Raw genomic sequence first — 16,527 nt, forward strand, 5'->3', positions numbered from 1 at the left:
GGCTGCTGGAGATGAGGTTTATCAAATCCATTACAGTTCAGCATTATTCCATTTGATTAGTCCCTCTTGGCATACAGATAGGATTTGAAAGAAAAATGTCTTCAGCAAAATTATCATCAATCATTCCCGTGTTTATGTTACAGTTCTATATACTGCCTACGGGAAGGTTTATTTCATAAATGTAGACTTGTAATGGATACACACTCTTCATTGGAAGACTTCAAAAACGAGCCATTCACCAGACCAGACTGCATGTATTTCAATACTTAATATTGTGACATTAGCTTTCTGCTAGAAAGTGTTGTAAAACCACAGCAAGAATGTAGTCTTTTTTCTGGAATCTCTGATAGGGACTAACAGCTTTCCATTGCAAGGCAGAGAGGTGACAAAAGGACTCCTTTTAAAGGCATTTGAGATGTACTTTTGGAAGTTGGAGTGATTGAAGACATTGCTATTTTTCAGCCATGTAGAGCATCTCAGCTGCAGAACTTGTAACTACGTAAATGCAAAACCAGTTAATCTTAAATGGCTTTTAGTGCTTAGAAATGAGACAATGAGAGAAGCCATCACTTTACTTTAGGAAAAGCAACTTTCAGACAGAGAACAAGTAAATAATTTGAAGGGAGTGGCATCTTGTAGATCCTTAGATCTTTTACTCACAGATGTTGGCTCTTTGAAATACTGTTGTGGAAGGAGTAATGAGCTGCTGTTCTGATACTCACAGATTTTGGAGTCCAAATTTTTCAGTCTTATGACAGTTTATTTTCCTTACAGGAGTGTATTCTAACCATCCAGTCCTTCTTCAGCTGCTTTCCCTTGGGTGAGCCTGGTAAGTTTTTTTTGCATTCTATTATAAATAGCTTTGTCATTGCAAGAACAGTTAATTTATTTTTGGTCATTCTTTCCACTTGGATTTGGAATAAGAATCAGGTTCAGCTATTGTTTGACTTTTTATAACAGGTTGTCAGCTCTGTTTAAAATTGAAATGTACAGTACCGATATATTATAAACAAGATCCAGCGTGTGCCCAGGTGACCAAGGAGGCCAATGGTGTCCTGGTCTCTATCAAAAACAGTGTAGCCAGGGGGACCAGGGCAGGGATTGTCCCCCTGTGCTCAGCCAGGTGAGGCCACACCTTGAGGGCTGTGTCCAGTTCTGGGCCCTCAGTTCAGGAAAGACATTGAGGGGCTGGAGTGAGCCCAGAGAAGGACAGTGGGGCTGGGGAAGGGTCTGGAGCACAGGTTCTGTGAAGAGCAACTGAGGGAGCTGGCGGCCTCAGCCTGGAGAAAAGGAGGATCAGAGGGAAACTCAGCAGTCCCTACAACTGCCTGAAAGGACAGTGTAGCCAGGTGGGGGTCAGTTTTCTAACTAACAAGTTCATAGTTATTGGGGAGAAAAAAAATACTTCCTTGTTGAAATAGAGCTTAGCTGTCGGCTATTTCCCCTGGGTGTTCAGGGATTTTTGTGTTGATGTGACTACAAAACTTTGCATGTTGCATGATCATGTATGAGTACATACTGTTCCATTTTATGTAGCTGTAGCAATGCAGAGCTTCATGGAGGCACAATGAGGCAGCAGTTCTAATGAAAGCTGAAATGTTTACTCTTTATTTAGGTTAAGCCATTAAATAAGTATATTCAATGTTTTCTCCATACAGAATGAAGACAAATGTAAAGATGGCATGTCCAAGGAATTTTAAAAGATGTAGACCTCCTGACTGAGTGGTGCTGTGTTTTTTTAATCCTCTTTAATTAGTAAAGTAAGTATGAATCAAACCTATGCTTCTGGGAGTTAAATGTGTCATTTATATATATATATATATATAAAACAACATTGAACAATAATGTTGTGACACCTTAATTTTAATTCTGCCAATACTGCTTAATTCTCTTGATGGGAGAAGATGGGGAATTATGTATAAGAATATGTAATACTCAAGGGCTTTTTGTGTATTTTTAACTGGGGAGAAAGTTCTAAATTACAAGAGCCATCATTTTAATGTACCATTCTGATTTTGCAATTTTTCATAAATAAGAAATCACTTATGTAAGTTTATGATGGTAGTGAAGGACTGCTGATAATACATGAGCCACCTCTTTAACTTACACCTGCTTGTTGCTTCTACTGGGTCAGTACCCAAATGTTTGGTTAAAGTACACCTTCTCTCATGCTAGTGTCACTCTTTAAGTTTTTGCACTCACAAGTACCTTTCCTTAAAATAAATCCATGAGATGATGGCCAGGGTCGGGTCCCAGAAGTTCTTAGATCCTTTTGGTATGCTCTGGAGTCCAGGCCGCGTGTTACACATATTTAAAACTCTGAAAATAGTGATAAACTTCAAGTATTTAATGGTGAGATAAAACTGTTTTTAACAATTCTCTAAAAATGTCTTTTTTTTTTTTTTTCTTTTTTTCTTCTACCAGCTGCTGTTTTCTCACAGGTGAAAGTCATGATCACGCTAACAGAACTCAAATGCATAGCAGATGCCCAGTCATCCTACCACATACTAAAACCATGGTGGGATGTCTTCTGGTATTACCTCACCCTGATAATGCTCCTAGTTGCTGTGCTCGCTGGGGCTCTCCAGCTTACTCAAACCAGAGTATTGTGTTGTCTTCCTTGCAAGCTAGAATTTGACAATCATTGTGCTGTGCCTTGGGATTTAGTTAGGGCCAACCTTAACGTGTCAGCTAGCTCGACAGCACCAATAATCATCCCGCTTAAAATCCAGAATTATCTCCATCGGCAGCAGTATTCCTACATTGATGCAGTCTGTTATGAGCGACAGCTTCACTGGTTTGCCAAATTTTTTCCATACCTAGTGCTTTTGCATACCTTTATTTTTGCAGCTTGCAGTAATTTCTGGCTTTACTATCCTAGTACAAATTCCAGGCTTGAGCATTTTGTCGCCGTTCTTCAGAAGTGTTTTGACTCTCCGTGGACGACGCGCGCTCTCTCAGAAACAGTTGCTGAGCAGTCCGCGAGGAAGTTGCCGATAGCCAAATCAAAAACAGTGATTTCATCACCTCAGTGTTCAGGAGACATAGGGGCCAGCAGACAGTCCCTGCCATATTCACAACATGGCTTGGAAACAACTGGAAGAGAAAATTCAAGTGTTCTTGACAAAAAAGAAGGGGAACAAGCTAAAGCTATATTTGAAAAAGTGAAGAAATTCAGGGTACACGCCGAAGAAAAGGATGTCGTATACACGGTGTATATGAAACAGATTATAGTGAAAGTCTTTGTAGTTGTCATAATAGTAATTTATGTCCCCTACTATTTATCATTTATTACACTTGAAATTGATTGTGTAGTTAATGTTCAGGCCTTTACAGGCTACAAAAGGTACCAGTGTGTTTATTCGCTAGCAGAAATTTTTAAAGTTTTGGCTTCATTTTATGTTGTTTTAGTGATTTTCTATGGATTAACTTGTACTTATAGTTTGTGGTGGATGTTAAGAAGTTCACTTAAGCAATACTCTTTTGAGAAGTTGAGAGAGAAAAGTAATTACACTGATATACCTGATGTGAAGAATGACTTTGCATTTATTCTTCACTTGGCGGATCAGTATGATCCTCTTTATTCCCAGCGATTCTCAATATTCCTGTCTGATTTGAGCGAAAATGAACTGAAACAGATAAATCTTAACAATGAATGGTCAGTGGAAAAACTGAAAAATAAACTAGTAAGAAACTCCCAAGACAAGACTGAACTTCACCTTTTCATGTTAAATGGTATTCCAGACAGTGTCTTTGAACTGACAGAAATAGAAGTTCTAAGCCTGGAACTTATTCCTGAAGCCAAACTTCCTTCAGCTGTGACCCAGCTTGTCAATCTCAAAGAGCTCAATGTTTATCATTCATCACTAACGATGGATTATCCAGCAGTCAGCTTTTTAGAAGAAAATCTGAAAACCTTGCGTTTGAAGTCCAGTGAGATGGGAAGAATTCCATTTTGGGTCTTTCATCTAAAAAATCTACAAGAATTATGCTTAACAGGGTATTTCATGCTAGATCACCACAACTCCATATACAATGATGGCTTTCAGGGGCTAAAAAATCTGAGATCGATTCACTTAAAAAACAACCTTTCCCGTATACCTCAAGTGATTACAGATCTTCTGCCTTCTTTGCAACACTTGTCTATCAACAATGAGGGAAATAAACTGATAGTGCTAAATAACTTGAAGAAGCTGGTAAACCTGAGAACCTTGGAGCTAATCTGCTGTGATTTAGAGCGCATTCCCCATTCCATTTTTACCCTAAACAATTTGCATGAAATTGACTTAAAAGAAAATAATCTCAGAACAGTGGAAGAAATAATTAGTTTTCAACATCTTAAGAATCTTTCTTGCTTAAAATTGTGGCACAACAGTATTTCATATGTCCCAGTGCAGATTGGTGCATTATCAAACCTGGAACAGCTGTATCTAAATTATAATAATATTAAGAATGTTCCATTGCAGCTATTTCTTTGTAGAAAGTTACATTATTTGGATCTTAGCTACAATAAGCTAACCTCCATCCCTGAAGAAATCGGATATCTGAGCAACCTGCAGTACTTGGCTTTGACAAAAAACCACGTAAGTAGAACTTGAATTACTACTCAAAAACAAAAATAGACTTAAGCTGTCATTTCTTCTGGAACAGCCTCTAGCTTTTGTGGTGTTTGTGATTAAAGTAAATGCAGAAAAAAGGGGTGGTGCTTGTTTAATTACTAAAGGTATCAGCAGAGCTCACATAATACTGAATAAGTACTATCCTGGTTTGTAGTGGCTTAAGGGCTTTGACCCAGAGATGGTATAGGTTAGCATGGCTGCAGAAGCGCTTCCCTTTCCCTGCAGTTGTCAATCCCATGTAGTATTTTAATGGAAGTGGACCATGTTTAATGTTGACCGTAAAATGTCAAACTGAAAGCCAAAGTGAATGAGCAACTGGTTGATGAGCAGCTAAGGTGTATGACAGGGAAGAGGGAAATAATGATGGTTGGTACCCTCACAATCGGTGCTAAACTGTCTGCCTTACTAATGTGGGGATGAGGCTTGTGACTTCTTTTGAGGTTTATAATTGTTTTCGTTGGTGAGGCTGGGTTTGGATGTTGCATGTCACTAGAGTGGGCCAGGATGACTGTACTGCACGGGTAACTGCTTGTACAGGTTTCACAACACAGGAGCTGCTAATGTCTCACCGCAGCCTTGTTCTTGTGCTTGCTCTTCATTAAGTGATTCTCAGGAATAGCAGGCTCTTCCTCTCCCCTGCCACCTGCACACGTCTGCGTGCAGCTCTGCAGTTCAGTGCACGCATGGATGTGCTCCTCCTTCCAGGCTTGGCTTTTGCCAGGAGCTAAGCAGCTTTGTAAGAAAATAGGGATAATGAAACCATGCTCTCAAGCACCTGATCACATAATGATAGAGGAATTACAGTCTTCCTTTTCCTTTCATAAACTAAGAAGGTTTTTTTACCCTAAAATAAAAAGGGGAAACGTCAAAACATGCAGCTGCACATAGGCTAAGAACTTCTAATGTACTTTATTTTTGTTCTTCTCTTTCCTTTTTCTAGATTGAAATACTGCCTGATGGATTATTTCAGTGCAAAAAGCTGCAATTTCTTCTTCTAGGAAATAACAGTCTGATGAATTTGTCCCCTTTTGTGGGTCAGCTACCGAATCTTGTTCAGTTAGAGCTCATTGGAAACTATCTTGAATCGCTGCCCGCTGAACTGGAAGAATGTCAGCTCTTAAAACGAAATAATCTAATTGTAGAAGAAAGGTTGTTAAAAACACTTCCACCTCGTGTAAGAGAGCGTTTGCAGGCATGCTCAGATAAGTCCTAAATTTGAAATGAAACGCTGCATCATTGCATTCTACAAGTCTTGCTTAATATCTCTCTAAAGATCTGCATACATAGAGTGGAGAGAAGGAGGGAGACCAATTTATAAACGTCTTAAACTCTAATGCATTGAACTGAGTTGATTGTATTGGAAAAGGAAAATTTATTCAGATTCAAACAAAAGATGCAGCCTTTTACAGGTAAACATGTATGAATTTTGGAACATGAATTGTTGGTTAGGTTCTACTGATTGAAATAATTCAGCTAAATATTTATGGTAGTATTGAAAAAGAAGAGATGATTGCCTGGCTATAGTGAGAGTGTATATACTTTATTCCTATGAGAATTTTTTCTCTTGATAGTGATGATTTAAAATAGTTTTATCTCCTGCCATATGAGGTCTAAAGACTGTCTGGAATTAGTTTCTAAATATGAACTCTTATCTAACTTAGGATGTATTAAATTAAGAGTTAAAACTATTTGAGCAGCTTAATTGCATGGGGTATACTGAAAGTAATTTTTCAACATAATTTTTAAAAGCTTTTGACAGGTACTAAGCATTAATTCTATAATTGTGGAAGATGCCATTTGAATCTTGCTATTAAATACCTAGAACTGGTTTCAGCATTTTGTCTTAAAAATAGTAAATACAAAATTAATTGATGCCTAGAAATTGGGAGGAATCAGAAGAATCTGAAGTAACTGTTGTGCGCATGTCTTGGAGAACCAATCTTACATTACTGATGTTCAGAAATGATGGCAAACAGAACACAGTATAGTTGCAAAGTTGTCTTCTGTATATTGTGAGCATCCCAAGTGTTAGTGTATGTTGTTGTTGATTAGTATTTTTTAAACTTCTCATTACTGACTGCCTCAGTGCAGCTTCTCTTCACCCACTTATTGGGGAGAGGATGAAAGAGGTTTGAGGTTTGTATTAGATAGGGACAGAGACACAGATGAAACCAAATAATCACACAACTTGAAAACATTTGGGAGGAAAAGACAGGAAGCATTATAAGCTTTGCCTCTTCTAGGGATGTAATAATTTCATAAGTCATAGTGGTGAGATAAAATCTTATGCCATCCTTAATACTTGCAAAACTGGATGGAAATAAAATGTTTCCTGACTTCATTCTTCTGCTGTGCGCTGTTTTATTATATTTGAAGTCTTAATTCTCATGATGTTTTATCATGTTCACTAAAAACATAAGTTATGCCCTTGGGGAAAGAAGAGGTTAGCGTGCTTTTCAAAAACACTTTTTAAGCCTTAACATAATACAGTTTTCAAAAACCCATCTCAGTTATGGGTTAAACAGATGAAGTAAACTGTGCCCTTAATGACTTTGTGTCCAACAACTGTGCTAACAAACTGCATTCCAGTTTGTAATAACAAATCATCACAAATAAAACTAATTTTAGTACTAGACTACTTTTAGTTATCTCTTGCTCCCATTCCACTGCCAGTTTTGTTGAGTGTGAAGTTTATTTTGAATGAATGCCCAAACTGAAGTCTGATCAACGTGAAAGTAGATGTCTTTGCAGGAGCAGTGCAAGAGGTGTGTGTTTATCCACTGTACTGATGGCATTCCAAATACCTTTGTAGTTGGAGCACTTTTCTTCTCAGGGAACCAAAATGTGGTAAAACTATTGCTTTCTATGTAATTCTAGAAATGTTTAGTTTAAACTGGTTAGTTGTGTTTATGTGCAGAGCAGTGCTGCTGGAATAGTGTTTCATAATGTCCATATGTAACTCTTCCAAACTCTGTTAACTAATTTTGAGTTGTGTAACAGTCCCATAGGAATTGACATGGTTCATCAACAGAGCTGGTTGGTGGTACATGTGATGAAACCACAATGCATTGATTTACACTCCTCTGGCAAGACTAGTTTTAATAATTGCAATAGGCCTGTCTGGACTTTATAACTTAACATTAAAGAACACCTTATGCCAGTATTTGATACTTAAGACTTGCAGCCTAATAGTTTTTATCAGAGTAAATAAGCATTTCCTCTAAAGCCTTTTTCTAAATTAGGAAGCTGTGTTGAAAATGTTAAATCAGCAAGTAATTGACTTGGCCAGTAGCTTCAACTTTTTAGGAATGTGTCAGTCCTTTTCCATAATCAACCAAACTGATGAAGGTGAAAAATTATCTTAAATGTTCATTTTACACTAGTTCTGTCAGGAGTGAAGTAACATAAATAACTTGGAGAAAGGTACTTCATTTCTAAAATGGTTAGAAGATTTGAGGAATCACTCAAATGCATAATTAATAGTAATATTGTTTTATAGGCTGAATGGGTTACATTTTTTGCAGACTTTAATTTGTTCACTCGGTACCCCCTCAGGAGGGTTGGATTATTTTAGCTGCCTTGTTTGGGTGTTTAAAAAACAGCCAGACAAAAGCCAGAAAGTGTAAAGGCTATGATATCTAGCCTTGTTTTCAAACCACAGTGTGCCTTTTACTCTCCCTTTTGTACCATGATTCTCAATCCAAGTGCTTAGAATTGAGGATGGAAACAAATGTAACTCTGAATTCCTTGGATTCACTTCAGCCATTACCTTAATATTCACTATTTCTTCAAAATGAGGGAATTTTCAGGGAATCAGTTTATGAATCCACTGTCAAACTTTGTACAATAATATTGTTGGCATCTAGTCTTTGTATAAATAATAATTTCCAATCAAAAAAGGCTTTTCAACTTGTTTGTGTTGTATTGTGTTTAAGAACTTTGTATTGTGACCTTCCGTATCATGAACATTTTGTTTAAAGATTAAATTTTTGTTTGCATTACAATTCTATGAACTGTTCTTTATTTTTTTGTACGTGATGTTGCATTTAATGCAAAGCTCAGAAGTTTGCTTCCAGCTGTCTGTATCTGTGTGGTAGCGGGTCTATCTTCTACAGGAAAGTGTGAAGATAATGAACAGCAGTGGAAAATGAACACTATGGTCCGTGTCAAAACAGTTTTGATATTCTGGATTAGGAGAGAAGTCCTTGTGTTGATTTAGAACAAAGCTTCCTTCTTAATTGTTGCTACAGAACCTTTTCCAAGTCTCCCTCTTCAATTTTTGTGAGCTGGGTAAGTATCAAATGCAGACTGGAATTGTACTGGGAGAAGCAGGTTGGCAATGATTCTCTCCCCAGCTTGGCTTGTGTGGCTAAACTGCCATAAGTAATGCTGCTTATGGTAAATCATGAATGTATTTCAATAACTGCATGTAATGTTAGCTCAAACATCTAATTTCTCTTGAAATGCAACATGATACCTGATGGCTTTTTCTGCAGGCCCGGGTTTGACTCCATGTTCTTAAAATAAGGGGAAAAGTTCAGACATGCAAGTAGTGCTATACATTCAAGTGCTAGCTTTTTATTTTTCAAAATCAGAACTTTCCTAGTAAGATTTACAGAACTGTGGCCCTTTCTTCTTGGATGTGAAATGAAATAACTAATAAAAAATTATGCTGCTTACCTGTTTTGAGGAGGTAGTGTTAGTAAAATAAAGCAGGTGGTGATTTTTAAAACAATTTTTTCATGCACCTACAGATTCGTGGATTTTGTTTTCATAGTAACTTATTGTCACTCTAATAGTTTCATTTTTTGAAGTCAGTAGATTTTCATCCTGTTAACATGCTTCCTTGGTCATGTGGCTTTTTCATCTTCAAGAATGTAATCTGAAGTTCATTCTGTAACCATGTCTAATAAGTAACTCTTTCTCCCCTTTCCACCCCAATAAATGCCAGGATTATTGAAAACAATGTGGGACCAAATATATGGCTATGGCTGCAAGTTCTGAAAGCGGGAGGCAGGTCACATCATCCTATGGATTATTTCTAGGAAGGATTTTGCAGAACTCTGGCTATTTCTGGAGATAGGAATTAATCAAGCTCTCACAGTTTATTTGGCCTTGTTGGGTGGGCGAGTCCATCAAATGTGGAAGCGTAGTAGTGCATTTCCCAAAGGGATTGCAGAGAGTGCAGTGTAGCTCCAGTGTGACAGCGAGTAACGTAGGCTGTGGCAAGGGAGGGGGAACAGTAGCTGATAGAAAGAAGTAAGCAGTGATACTATGGTCCTATAAGCCTGCAGGATACAGCAATGTTTTAGGAATTCCTGTTCCTGGAGAAGTCTCCGTGCTGACATTACATGAAGGGTTTCTCCCAGTGCTCCATTGCTAGGACATGTAGGTAGTGCAGGGGGCAGTAGCAACTCACTCTGGGGCTGGACTGGCATCTGAAAGGGTTCAGGCATTATCTCAGTCTAGTGTGCTTATTAAAGGAACCATTACATCTTTGTCTTGTTGCTTCTTTATGTTACTCCATTTATGTGAATATCCATTCCCTCTTTGCTGGACTTCTAATAACTGATAATTTGTTACTATGTGCACTCTGCTTCTCAGGAGCCAGCTAAAAGACTTTTGGGTCGTATGGAAATACAAGTCATATGCATTTAACACTTGGAGACGTGGAGGAGAGAGGATGAAAATGAGTCTACCTGCAGAGAGAGGGGAGAGGAATAATTGCTCCAAGTAACAGGAGAGATCTGAGAGATCGTTATTACTACTTAGCCTAGCAAGGCTTTTGGGAAGTGTAACTTGCTCGGAGGCAGTTCTGGCAGCGTGGTGCTTAACCCAGGGAGGTATCAGTCTGTAGTGCTCATGGGCCTGCTGTTAAACAGGTACATTTATTACTTGCTATTGCTTTCTTCTTATTATAAAAATGCTATTTCTATATTTACTGCCACTGTTTATAAGTGTTACTTCTAATACATTGAATAAAAGTATTTTCCCCTCCCTCATACTTGCATATCTGTCCATTGCAGAACTAATACTCTTGTCAAAAGATGTTGTAAAGCAAGTATTTGAAAAGTGTGGAGGGATGAAAGCTGTAACAGGAGGTATGCAGAAAAGCCAGTCAGTGCAAACTCCCTGACAATGCAACCTGAAAATCGCTCAAGTAAGGGTTCAAGCTTCTAGTATATGGACCGCAAGGGGAAAAAGGAATGTAACTCATTACTTTTCATTGCAAACATAGCTAATAGTGAATTGATTAATCATTTGAAATTGGCCTTACTCATTAGCAAAAATGCATAAAATTGTGATGAAACACTTGGGTGGGGTTTTTTAGTAACGGTGTTCATTATAGCTAAAGGTGTTCATCGTCATTGGGGAGGTCCCTCTGACCTCTGTGCTTTGGCCCTCTGGTCTAACCATTCTGGCTTTTGCTGGACCTTATGCTGAGCTGATTCTATGCAAAAGCCTGGCAAAACACTTTAGTGTGCTAGTTTTCTACTGGTTTAACAAGCTGAATTAGTCTGGTATTCTGGCAAGTACCAAAAGCCAGCAGCACAGGACAAAGATCAGTACCACCCCTTATGGTAACTGCTTAGGGTGCAACTTTGTATTTCCTTGCAGCATAATTATCCTTGGCTGCCTCTTTGGTTTTTTTAATCATAGTACATTATTACAACCAAATGGACATGACTTCTTTATATGAATTATAAAACATTCATATATGCACATACATAGATTTTGAATGCTGATCTGGTATTAAACAGGCTTAGGACACACAAATATACTAAATATGTTTATCTAAAGTAAAATATTAAGAAGTGGAAAGTGTAAGGATAGATTTTAAAAAAACTCTTTAAGACTTGTAAATAGCATGTCTTGAACTGTTGTTATCAGATAACAGATATGCTCAGTTGCTGTGGCTGCAATGGTTGCCTGAAGACTTAGGAACAGAAGGGAAAATAATCACATTTCCGTGATGTGTAACCCATGATTACTGGTGACTATGTGGGCTCATTAATCTCTAATGCTCTCAGTTTTCTGGTTGCTTGTGTTTAATCTAGATTAGTGCTCTATTATGGAGCAGTGATAGCAGTTTTCTGTGCTCAGTAGAAAGTTTTCTGCTACTTAGGGGTGTTTCTGGTTCTCCAGCAGCAGTTGCTGAATTGTATTTCAGTGTGTGTTAAGGTGACCCAAAGTTGACATTGCTTTTTATGAGGTGGACAAAGTGGCTGTGTCAAAGCAACGGAGTGGAGTGTAGTGTAGCAGGGGTGGAAAACTGAACAGGAGAGAGAGGCTAGAGCAGGACCTACTCCAGCTGTTGTAGAGCAAGTCATTTTCACTGCTGAATCAGTTCTTTAATCTGGCTGATGAGAGCTACTGCTAGTTTTTCTTTCAAAGCAGTCTGTCTCATTAAAGAAAACTGCTGAAGTAACTTGAGGGTTGTGCAGGGCATTGATTCTGTAAGGTGCTGAGTTTTTGAGTAACTGCTTAGTGAATTTACTTGACTCCCACCCAAAGCCAGTGGAAGTTCAGGGTATTCATACATTCCAAATAACTCTTTCACATTATTTAACTCGTTCTTCAAGATGTCTCGGTAAAAGGATCTCGAAAAACAAAGTTTTGTTTTCTTCTGTAATTATAAGTTATGATGTATGCATAAAAAGGAAATTATGTTTTCTGGTATAAAAAATAGCTAGAAACAAGCAACAATGTCAAAGGCAAGTACATATGAATCTTACTTGATTTAAATCTGTTTTTGTGCCAAGTGTGTGTGGTTTTGCTGGCTTGAGAAATAAATCCACTAAACAGTCTGAACTGATAATGTATTTCCTGCATTGCTTCAGAGAAAACTGATAAACTTAGGTACAAAGTTTTAAATTTACTGAGTCTTGCTTTCAGCTATAGCTGCCTGTTTTTCTGGATTTAATAATGCTAGCACCTTATAAAGACAGCTTGATTTTTCATTGCCACAGATTTACACAGATCCACCAAGATATAAACAGAGCCTTATATTTTGTAGCAGAGGAGACTGAAATTTTACACAACGTTTCAGATTGCAGTAGGCTGCTGTACATAGTTATATTATTTATTATGTTAAAATGGAGGCTTTTAATAAGTTAAGCTTGCAAATAAAGATTAATAGTCAATAGAGTAATGCTTCTGATACCTTGATGAAAAGTGGTGCATGTTTTACGCTGCCCTGCACTTAGTTCTTAATATATCAAAGATGTTTGTTCTGGAAATGCACAACTGTCAGAGAGAAGCTGAAGCAGTGAGCAGATGGGAAAGTGGAACATGCACATGAGCTGAATGTTCTTGAGTCAGCAGTGAAGTAGCAAATAGTGCATGACAACTTGTCTTTTAAGACCTCAGACCTAATCAGTTCAGATTTGTCATTTGCTTCCTTGGAGTATTGCTCCAGGACACTGCAGACTCAGAATAAAAGGGGAGAAGAGAATAAGTTGAGGTTCGGGATTATTTTTTTTTTTTTTTCCCCTGAAAAAAGTTGCTCTTTTCTTCTGGTTTGGGTTGGTTTGGGGTTTTTTACAAAAAAATAACAAAGCTGTGCTGCAGAAGTCTGCTATGGTTAATAAGGCTTTGAGCTCCATTGAAATGCAAAATCCCTCTTGCATTTTTCAGAAGTTTCTGTCTTTAACTGTGTGCCATTTAATTTGCCTCTTCTCATTAACAGCCCACCCCTAAGTGAGTTTTAATCATAATAATAATTCCATAGGACAAAGGAGTCCTCTAAAACTTCTAGATGACAGAAAATTATCTCCTGTGTGTCTAGGTAGAAATTCCTTTGGCTTCTGTATTGAGGTCAGGGAGATACTGAATCACTGTGGTTGCTGTCTCTCCCTTAGGGTCCAGCTGATGACAGAATTACAGCCTGGTATGTAAGAGAATTCAGGCTTGTGCTGGCATGAGAGAAGGAACAGGGAAGGGCACAGCAGGGCTGATTATTTCTGTGGCTGTGCCACTTTTGATCATCCATAGATAGAAATACATAGTGACCTACATAGTGGCCAAATCCAACTATAAAACATGGAGTAAGAAACATACAGAGGCTGTCCTTGCTATATGTTGAAATAATTGAGCTGGCAAAGAGTACTGGAAAAATACTATTTGGAAGAGAAAGCTTTGGTTTTTAGTCTGTCTCCCCTTACCAGCATTTCTTCTCACATCCTGAGCAGCTGTTTAGCTAACAGCTGTACTTTTGCCATCTTCATAGAGTTAAGTCAATGGCTCCTTTGGCAGTTATTTAAGTCCATAGGTCAGTGGGGAGGGAGTAGCATTTACCTGAACTTTTTCTCAGCTGAAGTCGTATGCTAGAGAATCAGACAGCTTTTTAGTGTAAGCTGAATATACTGCTACTGAATGAGATTGCCGGTGAAGCATGGAAAATTCATCCTGTGCAACTGGGAACCTGACGTATTTGTCAAATCATGTCTTTGCCTTTCCCTCCCAAAATGATAATGTATCCTGAGAACATCTCCAGTTGAGAGAGAGAATATATGCTGAGGAACACTAACAAAAGGACTGCAGTAATTTACAAACAGTTACACAAGTATAAAAGGTATGTCTGTATGATAATTAAAGATTCAAGAATTAAGCTACTAGTTAAGTGTTCAGAAATGATCAGGTATTTCCCAGGAAGCTAAAGTGAGCATTTATAAAGCTCTGCAGTGATGTTTGTTTGTTTGTTTTGTGGTGTTTTTTTTACTTTTTTTTTTTTTTTTTTTTTTTTTTTTAATCTCCTGTCGAGATGCCAATTTATTTCAGCTTTGACATGCTCCGGGAACTCGCAGAAGCCGTTTCTGCGGCATTCTGGTCCTTTCCCCGGGCTCAGGCGGTTGTTCCCTCCGTGTCCCCCTGCCGGCGCTACTGCCGGGCTGGCGGCCGTGGCCGGGCTGCAGGTACCGCCATCCGCCTGCAAAGACCGCTCGAGAAAAGCATTTAAATCAATTGCACATTACAAGCTAAGCGCCTTGAGGTTTGACTGTAAACGCACTCTTGAGTTCCAGTCTCTGCAGTATGGAGCAACACACTAGAAACCAGGAGTGAAAGCTTATGTGGGGGCAGCAATATCAGCTTGTCCTTGCTGTGTGCAAAGCAAATGCACTACCCAAACAGCAAAACGCTAAGGAATTCCTTATTTTAATGTGCGGATTTGTATGCAGAATGTGCATTTTCAGTTTACTCTTTGCTGTAGGGTGTCTGCCCAGTTTTGATGCTAATCAGTCCAGGCTGAGAAATAAGCTGGGTTATTAAGATGGATGTTACTGTTACAAAAGTTGTATTATAGAAAAACATCTTGGGAAATGAGAAGTCCTTTTCCATTGAGAAACAGCTTAATTCTACAGGGAATATAAATTCTGTTCATCTTCTTCCCATTTTTAATCCATGCCAGATTAGTTACCTGGAAGCATGCTCTGCTCACCTAATTGCCCTTTTGCTGGTATCTCTGTCTGCATCGGGCACTAAAGTCACTACATCGCTTAGGCTGTGTCACTAGGTTGAGATGTACTCTCCTTCCCCATCCTCAAATTATTTTTGTTGTTTAACCTTTTCTTTAATATCTTATTTTCTTCAGGTATCTTGAGAGGCTCTGCTGGAAAGTGTTTTTTCTTCATTTCTTTTGAATAAGTGGAAAAATAAAACACTTGTTATTTTGAATCTGTTAGATAAGTTCTGAGTAACTTTCTCAGGTATCATGTATTGTCTTCTGGTTTTGTTCTATGAATGTGCAATATAACATAAGCTACATGGTGCTCAAATATAATTGAAGAAATGGTTTCATTATGTAGAATGAATGATATTTAAAAATCAAATGCATTGCTTGCTGGTGATGAATTTTTAAGTGTCTAATAATATTTTTCATGACAATCCAGCAAAATGTTGTGTCTGTTGGGATTATGTCAACAAACAAATAGACAGTGGATTAGTTGGGGTGTTCCTCTGCTGTTTTGCTCATTTGCAATGAATCCCAGTTGTCACTTTTTACTTCATTTCTATGTTTTGAGAAATCTATTTAATGCATTGCTGCCAGCTAAAGGGCTCTCCTGACTCCTCACCCTCTGATTTTTTTTTTTTTTTTTTTTCCTCCTGGATTACACCATGTTTATCTCCATGGACTGCTTTGTTCAGTCCTTTTACTCTGGGTGCATTTTCTCTTTTGAGTTTGCAGCCACTGTGCAGGTGTCCTCTAGTTAAATCTCTCTGCATGTTTGAGGCTATGAGGCAGCCTTTTGTGGGTCTTTGTCCATGGAAGAGATGTGAAGCTGCTCACTTGCATGAAGAGGATGACTGTTCTCACGTGCCAGCTTCAGGGAAATTGTTGGCTAGCTGCTCCCAGAAACGTTTCACTGTGATCATGCCACCAGGTATCCCCAGACTAGTCACTAGAGGTCAACATCACCTTCTCCAGCTGGAGCACCAACTACCACATCATTATAGGATGGTTGCTTGCTTGTAGAACAAACTCCAAAATGCTTTGAATGTTCATGCTGGCACTCTCCAAGGTTAGGAGGACAGAAGATGAAAGCCAGGAGTTAGTAATTTCTCAGTGTGAGCTTTTTAAAGGTATCAGGAGCAAAAAAATTCTAAATGTGAAGGCCTTTGCCTTTCTGCACCTGAGGCAGCTTTTGGTGAGTGCCTTGCGAACAGTGGCAAAGCCAAGAGGATAGAACAATAGAACTTGTCTGAAGCCATAGCTGTGTGTCAGAGTTGTAAGTCTTCCAGCCTAATCAGTGTAGCCAGGGGCTCCTTTCAGTACAACGTGCACTTCCTCAGTGTCAGGACTCCTGGGGATCCCTAGGATTTTCAAGACACACAGGTATTGTCTTTTTGTTTCTACTTGAAGACAATTTTTACCGTTTCTAGCTTGGAGATGCATGCAATCACTCAGAAG

General features: G+C 38.5%; 2 protein-coding genes across 2 annotated transcripts in view; one reads left to right on the forward strand and one right to left on the reverse strand.

Annotated features, from left to right (window-relative positions):
- KYAT3 (kynurenine aminotransferase 3) overlaps positions 1-16,527 on the reverse strand; it is a 411,900-nt gene that overhangs the window by 44,582 nt on the left and 350,791 nt on the right. The gene's annotated exons all lie outside the window — the stretch shown is intronic.
- The window catches only part of LRRC8C (leucine rich repeat containing 8 VRAC subunit C), a 59,626-nt gene that overhangs the window by 10,793 nt on the left and 32,306 nt on the right, over positions 1-16,527 (forward strand). The window contains exons 3-7 of the mRNA XM_040072521.2: positions 775-829; positions 1,659-1,760; positions 2,425-4,583; positions 5,560-5,825; positions 13,481-13,509. Of these exons, the coding sequence (XP_039928455.2) occupies positions 2,451-4,583; positions 5,560-5,825; positions 13,481-13,509 (2,428 nt within the window). The 5' untranslated portion in view covers positions 775-829; positions 1,659-1,760; positions 2,425-2,450. The remainder of the gene's footprint in view (positions 1-774; positions 830-1,658; positions 1,761-2,424; positions 4,584-5,559; positions 5,826-13,480; positions 13,510-16,527) is intronic.

This window comes from Hirundo rustica, chromosome 9 (assembly GCF_015227805.2).
Source record: "Hirundo rustica isolate bHirRus1 chromosome 9, bHirRus1.pri.v3, whole genome shotgun sequence".
NCBI classification, from domain to species: domain Eukaryota; kingdom Metazoa; phylum Chordata; class Aves; order Passeriformes; family Hirundinidae; genus Hirundo; species Hirundo rustica.